Source organism: Stenella coeruleoalba (assembly GCF_951394435.1).
Source record: "Stenella coeruleoalba genome assembly, chromosome: 4".
Classification (NCBI taxonomy): Eukaryota; Metazoa; Chordata; class Mammalia; order Artiodactyla; family Delphinidae; genus Stenella; species Stenella coeruleoalba.
The window spans coordinates 63,054,871-63,064,830 of record NC_137149.1 but is presented as its reverse complement, the minus strand read 5'-3'; the positions used below and the strand labels follow the sequence as shown (position 1 = coordinate 63,064,830).

The 9,960-nt window shown below is 42.0% G+C and overlaps 1 protein-coding gene and 1 long non-coding RNA gene across 2 annotated transcripts in view; one reads left to right on the top strand and one right to left on the bottom strand.

The window, feature by feature from the left end:
* The first annotated feature begins 3,972 nt into the window (after nucleotides 1–3,972).
* On the top strand, nucleotides 3,973–9,250 carry TLR6 (toll like receptor 6). Its single transcript, XM_079920075.1, has 2 exons — nucleotides 3,973–3,995; nucleotides 5,733–9,250. Exon 2 carries the CDS (start codon nucleotides 5,802–5,804, stop codon nucleotides 8,193–8,195), a length of 2,394 nt encoding a protein of 797 aa, XP_079776201.1. The 5' UTR covers nucleotides 3,973–3,995; nucleotides 5,733–5,801; the 3' UTR covers nucleotides 8,196–9,250.
* The window catches only part of LOC307185677, a 50,969-nt gene continuing 49,498 nt past the window's right edge, over nucleotides 8,490–9,960 (bottom strand). Inside the window, exon 3 of the long non-coding RNA XR_013828140.1 lies at nucleotides 8,490–8,602. This is a non-coding gene — a long non-coding RNA (uncharacterized lncRNA). The remainder of the gene's footprint in view (nucleotides 8,603–9,960) is intronic.

Genomic DNA, 9,960 nt, shown 5'->3' with positions numbered 1-9,960 from the left:
CTATATGCCATTTTGTAATGAAATTTCCCCAACCCAGAAGAGTTTTTACTCTTCCAAAGTATGACTAGTTAAAACTATTCATCTCTTAACTATTTTGCTATTTCTGTGTGCCCTCAAGTGATGAACAGTGGATCCTTTTGTTAATAAAACTGAACAACAACAAGTAGTCAAAATCTGTTCTCAATTATTCCTGCTACACAGGACCCTGTTGCCTGCTCTTGTCCCCTGGGGCCTCCTAGATGCTTTTTTGTGGAGATCAGATCCTAAATGGGGTTGAGCAAGCCTCGAAGTTCTAGCCCTTTGTCTTGGTAGCAGATATTGAGTCCATGGGTGCATACACCTGCCTCCTCCCCTCAGCCAGGTAATCTTTTCTCATTCACTCAGCATCATTGTCCTGAGAGGCAATGTCTTGTAATCCATTGTAGTACAGTGAGACTTTCTGGGCTCTGGGAAGACTTTTGTCTTACATACAGCAGCTTTATCCTGAAGTGCCTTCCAATTTCTTCAGTGCACTTTTTAATATTTCTCCATCTTCTCCTGTTTTATCAGTGTGTCAACTGTAGGAACTTGATGATTTCAGATTATCAAGTGCCGAATCCTGCCTCTCTGAATTTGTTGCTTCTGGTCTAATGTGAAAGGGAAAAACGTATTTCCATGTTTATGAGAATTGTGTCCAAAAATGAGATCCTGCAACTAAAAAAAAAATCCTGTGACTGGAAAGAGCAGAGTATATGTGTTATCTCAACGGACCCTCGCCAGTCTGTGAAGCACTTCTAACCTCTGCCTATAGGTGGTTCCAGGCAGATGTGGTGTGGACACTCCAATGTAGGTGCAGGAGGCTGCCCTGTGACCATCACAGCTGCCACTGCTGCTCTCAGGATGCTGCTGAGGGAATTAGGTGGCTGTGGATCCTGGTGTGTCCTGGCCAGCTTTTGTTCCCTGCTGGGGCTCATAGATGTTTTTCTGTGCAGATCAGAGCTGAAGTGGCATAGACTCACGAATGTGTGTCTGAATTTCTGGGACTGGCTTCTTGCTTGACCTTTTGCACAATTTTAGTTCCACCCCTTTGTCTCAGTCACAAGCATGATGTCTGTGGGCTGGTGAATCTGCTTCCACCTCACAATGGTCATCAATGCCCGGCTTGGCCTGTATTAATCATATCTTCTCAAATGGCTCCATGAACGGTAGTATCCTCTCTGCCAGCCCAGCTACAGCTGGTTTTGTTGAGGTCCAATTCATGGAGGTAAAGAGTATAAGTAGTTCTTCCTTGTAACACAAACTTGGCCTCATTCCTATCCTCATCTACCCTCACAAGAGGATTTATCCCCTGTCTTATGCCATAGAGATTTAGCCATCAAGCTACAGGGAGATGGGCCTTCCAACCAGGCCTCAGGGACTTGTCAACCACCTTCCTCCCCATCCTTTTCATCTCATGTTGTTTTGGCCAAATTGAGTTGAGGATCTGAAGGTCTAGCCTACTGCTGGCATGACTCTGCAGTGCCCACCAGGAGGCCCTCTCAGGCTTATCTGAACATTCAGACGCACAAGTGCTAATAGGCCACACTTGGTCCCAGTTTACTCAGGAAGATACAGGAGAGGAAATAGAGCTCAGGTTTCCTACTTGGTATTTATAGTTCATACGCAGTCCTTTCAGCCTGGATGCTATTTACCGTTCAATGGTCATTTTTAAAAAAATAAATTTATTTATTTGTTTTTATTTTTGGCTGTGTTGGGTCTTTGTTGCTGTGCACGGGCTTTCTCTAGTTGTGGTGAGCTGGGCTACTCTTTGTTGTGGTGCGTGGGCTTCTTATTGCGTTGGCTTCTCTCATTGTGGAGCACAGGCTCTAGGCGCGTGGGCTTCAGTAGTTGTGGCGCGCGGGCTTAGATGCTCCACGGCATGTGGGCTATTCCCAGACAAGGGATCGAACCCATGTTCCCTGCATTTGCAGGCGGATTCTTAACCACTGCACCACCAGGGAAGCCCCTCAATGGTCACTTTTATCATAAGTGATTCTTCCTGATAACACAGCTGACATTCTCCCTGTATCAGGTTTCCAGAAAAGAGTTAGATCAGATTAGTCCATGGAGAAGGAGAGAAATGAGTTTGTTAACCCTTCACCCATGAGGGGTCACTGGTTGCAGCAGATGGCTGAGCGTAGTACCAAATTGAATACTGGTGTAGACTCGTGAGAATGTCTTGTAGTTTTTTTTTTGTTGTTTTTTTTTGTGATACGCGGGCCTCTCACTGTTGTGGCCTCTCCCGTTGAGGAGCACAGACTCCAGATGCGCAGCCTCAGCGGCCATGGCTCACGGGCCCAGCCACTCCGAGGCATGTGGGATCTTCCTGGACCGGGGCACGAACCCGTGTCCCCTGCATTGGCAGGTGGACCCTCAACCACTGTGCCACCAGGGAAGCCCTGTCTTGTAGTTTTTGGCAATAGCTCCTTGCATACCATTTTGTACAATTTTAGATGATCAAACTGACTGACGGGTAAAACATTTTGAGGGGATAAGAGGACTGCCCTTTGAAAGAGCAATAAAGTATTCTGAGTCCAATGAAAAGAGACCGTAGTCATGTAGTTAACTTTTAAGACAGTTGATTTAAAGTTTTTGTCTAGCAAATCAATGTCTGTGCTTCCTTGGGTACCATTTCTATTGACTTTTCTTCTCCTTTTTTAAAATAGACTTTATTTATTTATTTATTTATAATTTGTTTTGTTTGGTTTTGGTTTTTTTGCGGTACGCGGGCCTCTCACCACTGTGGCCTCTCCCGTCGCGGAGCACAGGCTCCAGACACGCAGGCCCAGCGGCCATGGCTCACGGGCCCAGCCGCTCCGTGGCATGTGGGATCCTCCCAGACCAGGGCACGAACCCGCGTCCCCTGCATCAGCAGGCGGACTCTCAACCACTGCGCCACCAGGGAAGCCCTAATAGACTTTATTTTTTAGAGCAGTTTTCGGTTTACAGAAAATTTGAGTAAATGGGCTGGAGAGTTCCCATATACTCCCTTTCCACTGCACACAATTTTCCTTATTATAACATTTTGCATTAGTGTGGTATATGTGTTATAATTGATGAACCAATAATGATATATTATTAACTAAAGTCTATACTTTACATTAGGATTCAGTCTTTGTGTTGCATAGTTCTGTAGGTTTGACAAATGCATATGGTCATATATCCACCATTACAAAATCACATGGAATAGCTTCATTACCCTAAAAGTCCTCTATACTCTGCCTATTCATCCCTCACTCCCCCAGCCTCTGTCAACCACTGATCTTTAATGTCTCTTTAGTTTTGCCTTTTCCAGAATGTCAGAGAGTTGGAATCATACAGTTGGTAGCCTTTTCTGATTGGCTTCCTCACCTAGCAATCGCATTTTGGTTCCTCCATGGCTTGACAGCTCACTCCTTTTTATTGCTGAATAATAATCCATTGGATGGATGTACCACAGCTTGTTTATCTTTTTACCTATTGAAAGACATCTTGTTGCTTTCAGTTTGGGGCAGTTATGAATAAAGCTTCTATCAACATCCACGTGCAGGTTTTTTTTTTTTTTTTTTTTTTTGCGGTACGTGGGCCTCTCACTGTTGTGGCCTCTCCCATTGCGGAGCACAGGCTCTGGACGCGCAGGCTCAGTGGCCATGGCTCACGGACCTAGCTGCTCCATGGCATGTGGGATCTTCCCAGACTGGGGCACGAACCCATGTCCCCTGCATCGGCAGGCGGATTCTCAACCACTGCACCACCAGGGAAACCCTCATGTGCAGGGTTTTGTGTGGATATAGATTTTCAGTTCATTTGGGTAAATATCTAGGAGTGTGATTGCTGGCTCATATGGTAAGACTATGTTTAGCTTTGTAAGAAACTGTCAGACTGTCTTCCAAAGTATCTGAACCATTTTGAATTTCAATAATGAATGAAAGTTCCAGTTGCTCCATATCCTCACCAACATTTGATGTTGTTTCAGGATTGTTTGGCCAATCTAACAGGTATGTAGTAGTTCCTCATTGTTTTAACTTGCAATTCCCTAATGACATATGGTATTGAGTATCTTTTCATGTCCTTATTTGCCATTTGTATATCTTCTTTGGTGAAATGTCTGTTCAGATCTTTTGCCCATTTTTAAATTGTGTTGTTTATTTTCCTGTTGAGCTTGAGTTCTTCATTTATTTTGGATACAAGTTCTTTAACAGATATGTGCTTTGCAAATGTTTTCTCCCAGTCTGTGGCTTGTCTTTTCATTTTCTTAATTGCAAAGCAGAAAATTTTAATTTTAATGAAGTCCAACTTAACATTTTTTTCTTTCATGGATTGTACTTTTGATGTTGTGTCTAAAAGTCATTGCCAAATTCAAGGTTACCTAGATTTTCTCCTATACTAACTTCTAGAATTTTTATAGTTTTGTATTTTACATTTAGGTCTATGGTCCGTTTTGAGCTAGACCTTTTTTTTGCATGTGGAATGTCTAGTTCTTCCAGCACTATTTGTTAAAAAGACTATCCTGTCTTCACTGAATTGTCTTTGCTCCCTTGTAAAAGATCAGTTGACTGTATTTGGATGGGTTTATTTTTGAGCTCGCTATGCTGGACAGTTGATCTATCTGTCCATTCTTTCACCAATACCACACTGTCTTGATTGCTATAGCTTTATGTAAGACTTGAAGTTGGGTAGTGTCAGTTCTCTAACTTTGTTCTTTTAATTTTTTTTTTCCTATGAATGAACAATACTTTTTTATTTCTCTGCATGCCTCATAGTTCTTTTACTTCAGTCAGACATTTTGAATATTATAACGTGGTAACTCTGGAAATATTAGGATGCGGTAACTCAGATTCTCCACTTTCCCAGGGTTTGTTGTTGCTGCTTGCTGTGGGATGTGGTTGTTTATCTGTTTGGTGATGTTTCTAAACTATTTTTGTAAAGACTGTATTCCTTCTTGTGTGTGGCCATTGAATTCTCTGTTCCATTGGCTTAGTGGTCAGCTAGTGATTTGACAGAGATGTTCTTAAACATCTGGAGAAAAAAAACCAAACCAAAACAAAACAAAACAAAAAACACCTGATCTTTGCAGATTGGCTGTTTTGAAGCACTTCCTCAGTGCTTATCCAGGCTGTTTACAACTCTGCCTTAGCTTTTACTTTCTGCTTGCACAGAGCCTAAAAGCCAATCAGAGGTGAATGTTCAGGATTTTCTCAGGTCTTCTCTGAGCATGCATCCAGCCCTGGGCATGTGTATGGCCTCTAGATTACCTGGGATACATGGAGATTTCTAGAGTCTTTTTTCTCCCATGTATCTCCTTTCCCAGCTTCCTCCTTCTCTGGCTTTCTGGTGTGTCTGCTGCCTGCCCCATATCTTATCCCTTGCTCCAGGTGGCTGTGGCTAGTGTTTGTGCCTTTAAAGGTTTTCGAAACACTGTCCAGGAGGCTGCTGCAGCCCTGGGAAAGTTCTGAGTTGGATGGGGTGAAACAAAGGCGCACTCCTGAGTGGACCTCTCAGAAAGCCACCAGACAGGTTATAACACACAACTACAATTCTTTGCTAACAAGGTCTGTATTGCCTTTCCTGGCACAAGCAACTTGTATAACTGGAAAAAATAACACATTAAATTATGGGGACAGAAATGATTCTGATAATGAATGAAGAACTCATTGAGATTTTGTGTTTAGTAAGCTGAGGTTTGAGAGCAATCATCCAATCTTTATACATCTTAATGTATATTATATTTCTAGAATTTGGATTCATAGCAAGATGTTCTGAAGAACAGCAACAACCCTCTAGGGGATAGCCACTTCAACATCATGACCAAAGGCAAAGAATCTGCTGTCAGAAACCTTCATTTTGTTTACATCCTGACCTTAGTATTTGGAACCATAATCCATTTCTCTGATGAAAGTGAATTTGTGGTGGACATGTCAAAAATAGGCCTTATTCGTGTTCGCAAAGACCTGCCACCAAAAACCAAAGTCTTAGATATGTCTCAAAACTACATATCTGAGCTTCACCTCTCTGACATCGGCTTTCTCTCAGGGCTGAAAGTTTTGAGACTTTCCCATAATAGAATCCAGTACCTTGATATTAGTATTTTCAAGTTCAACCAGGATTTGGAATATTTGGATTTATCTCACAATTGGTTGCAGAAGATATCCTGTCATCCGATCACTACAAGTCTCAAGCATTTAGACCTCTCATTCAATGACTTTGATGCCCTGCCCATCTGTAAGGAATTTGGCAACTTGACTCAACTGAATTTCTTAGGATTAAGTGCTACAAAGTTACAGCAATTAGATCTACTACCAATTGCTCACTTGCACCTAAGTCGCATCCTTCTGGATTTGGAAGGTTATTTTGTGAAAGAAAATGAGAAAGAAAGTCTTCAAATTCTGAATACAAAGGAACTTCACCTTGTTTTTCACCCAAATAGCTTCTTCTCTGTCCAAGTGAACATATCAGTGAATAGTTTAGGGTGGTTACAACTGACTAATATTAAATTGAATAATGACAACTGTCAAGTTTTAATTAAATTTTTGTCAGAACTCACTAGAGGGCCAACCTTACTGAATTTTACCCTAAACCATATGGAAACAACTTGGAAATGTTTGGTTGGAGTTTTTCAATTCCTTTGGCCCAAACCTGTAGAATATCTCAATATTTACAATTTAACAATAGTTGAAAGCATCAATGAAGAAGTTTTTACTTATCATGAAACAACATTGAAAGCACTGAATATAGAACATATTATAAACAGAGTTTTTATTTTTTCACAGACAGCATTATACACAGTGTTTTCTGAGATGACTGTTACGATGTTAACCATATCAGACACACCTTTTGTACACATGCTTTGTCCTCAGAAACCAAGCACATTTACATTTTTGAACTTCACCCAGAATATTTTCACAGATAGTGTTTTTCAAAATTGCCACACTTTAGTTAGATTGGAGACACTTATTCTACAAAAGAATGAATTAAAAGACCTTTTCAAAGTAGGTCTCATGACTAAGGATATGCTCTCTTTGGAAATACTGGATGTTAGCTGGAATTCTTTGGAATATGATAGACATGATGGAAATTGCACTTGGGTTGGGAGTATAGTGGTGTTAAATTTATCTTCAAATATACTTACTGACTCTGTTTTCAGATGTTTACCTCCCAGGGTCAAGGTTCTTGATCTCCACAATAACAGAATAAGGAGCATCCCTAAAGATGTCACCAGTCTAGAAACTTTGCAAGAACTCAATGTTGCTTCCAATTCTTTAGCCCACCTTCCTGGATGTGGTACCTTTAGCAGCCTTTCCATACTGATCATTGACTATAATTCAGTCTCCAACCCATCAGCTGATTTCTTCCAGAGCTGCCAGAAGATTAGGTCCCTAAAAGCAGGGAACAATCCATTCCAATGTACATGTGAGTTAAGAGACTTTATCCAAAGTGTAGGCCAAGTATCAGGTGAAGTGGTAGAGGGTTGGCCTGATTCTTATAAGTGTGATTATCCAGAAAGCTATAAGGGAACCCCACTAAAGGACTTCCATGTATCTCCATTATCCTGCAACACAGCTCTGCTGATTGTCACCATTGGGGTCCCTGGGCTGGTATTGGCTGTTACCGTGACTGCCCTCTGTATCTACTTGGATCTGCCCTGGTATCTCAGGATGGTGTATCAGTGGACCCAGACCCGGCGCAGGGCTAGGAATGTACCCTTAGTAGAACTCCAAAGAGCTCTCCAGTTCCATGCTTTTATTTCATACAGTGAACATGATTCTGCCTGGGTGAAGAATGAGTTAATACCAAACCTAGAAAAAGAAGATATAAGAATTTGTCTCCATGAGAGAAACTTTGTTCCTGGCAAGAGCATCGTGGAAAATATCATAAACTGCATTGAGAAAAGTTACAAGTGCATCTTTGTTTTGTCTCCCAACTTTGTCCAGAGTGAGTGGTGCCATTATGAACTCTACTTTGCCCACCACAATCTCTTCCATGAAGGATCTAATAACTTAATCCTGATCTTGCTGGATCCCATTCCACAGGACAGCATTCCTGGCAAGTATCACAAGCTGAGGGCTCTCATGGCCCAGAGAACTTATTTGGAATGGCCCAAGGAGAAGAGCAAACATGGACTTTTTTGGGCTAATATTAGAGCTGCTTTTAATATTAAATTAATACTAGTCACTGAAAATGATGATGTGAAAGCTTAAAAAGATCAGACGTCCAACTTAAGAAACCATCATTAACTTGAATTCTGATGGACACTGTGCTTTCAAGTTATTGTGTTTGCTGCCTCCATTATCTCTATGCATTCAGGAAACACTTAATGAAAACTGTGTTTCAGTTGAACTGGGAACCAGACTGGGGGCTGTGGTGGTGCTCAAACATGCTGATGACAGGTAGCTCAGTCTCTTCTGGTTGAACCATTCCGTTTCAAATTGAAACAAGCTCTTTTGAGTAAATGCTCTCTTCTCCTTTCCCCAGAGGATTTTGTGTGAGCAGGAGTTTATGAGACTTCATGGAAGGAAAGAGTCAACCTCAGAACTGTATGCAGTGGAGTGTCCTGTGGATCCTCATCGGCCTCTGGTCGGCTCTGTTATCCTGCTCTACTTTGGGGCTGGGGGAGAAATTAGACCAGATATGGAAAATAAAGATACTTTTTTTTTTCTTCACATCTGAGTAATAGTTTATAAAATGTTTGACTTTGCTACACAAATATGCAATTAATCATTAGCGACTCATGGCATTGGTAGTCTATGTATATAAAGGGAAATAGAGTCTTAGTCATAGGCTGTTGAGGTCAAAGACATGATTTACTGGCTTGCCAAGGAAACTCAGAGCCAGATTTATTTGTAACCAATTGAATAGGAGTTATCTGGTTGTGTTAGAATTTTGGCGAATGCCTCAAAGCTGACAAAAGGCCGTAAATATCACCACATTTTAAACAGATATTAGACACAGCCAGGCTGGAATTATAAAAAAATAGCAGAAAGAGGTCAGTAACTATCAGTAACTATCAACTCATATTACCCATTTTCAGAAGACTGGCTTCAAAAGGGTGATTAGAGAGTCATTAAGTAGAGGTTCTAGACTTATGGGGAAATTGCTTTGGATTTCTTCCAAAGGCAAACGAGATGGGCTGTAAGCTTAGGAGAACAGTAACCTTACATCCTACTCCCAGCCTGAAAGCTTGCAGAGTAACAGGAATGCACAGGTCCAGTGAGGCAGACAGAGTATGGAGTGACAGCTCTTGGAAGAGCTGGATGAGTGTCACCTATTGGCAAACAATGCTTTACAAATATAGGTGCTTGATAAATATTTGTTGAATGAATGCATGAGTGCTTCTCACCTAGAGAATTCAGGAGGTAAGAGGGTGGCTTGGGCAGCCCGAAATAGCAGAATGAGGAAAGAAAGGAAGCAGTGATTGCAACCTACCCTTCCATTATTTGGCATGGCAGAAGTGTTGTGGATTTCCTGTGGGCCATAATGACCATGGGAAGGGTATCTGGGCTTGAGGTGTCATGATATGACCTTAGCTAATAGGGCAGCCTGTTGGGCAAAGGGACAATACTGCTAAGAGGCAAGGGGTTAGGGAGAAGAGGCGTATGACTTGGGGAGTCAGGGGGGTGCTGCAAGAGGTCAGCCAGAGAATGTGCCACTTGCATCAAAGAGCTGTGCAATGTGGGATCCCCCCAAGGCCTCTGAATGACCCACAGATGCATCCTGTGAAAGAGCCAACATTTGGACTCCGCCATAATCAGAGGCAGAGGCGTGATGGCCTGCCTGCCTTATCCAGTTGTTAATTGCAGGGAGACTTGCTCCTTTTTCTCTAATACTCTCTTCACTTGCAGGGGCCTGGGAACATCCAGAATATAGAGAAGGCAGAGAAGATGGAGGAAGAGTGATGATATTGACCACACTCCTTCCCCGCTTCACTGCAAGAAAGGCCCGAGCCAGGGCCAAGCAGAATTTTAA

What these genes read in the sequence shown, in the direction of transcription:
- TLR6 (XM_079920075.1), top strand. Translation starts at nt 5,802, where the DNA reads ATGACCAAAGGCAAAGAATCTGCTGTCAGAAACCTTCATTTTGTTTAC.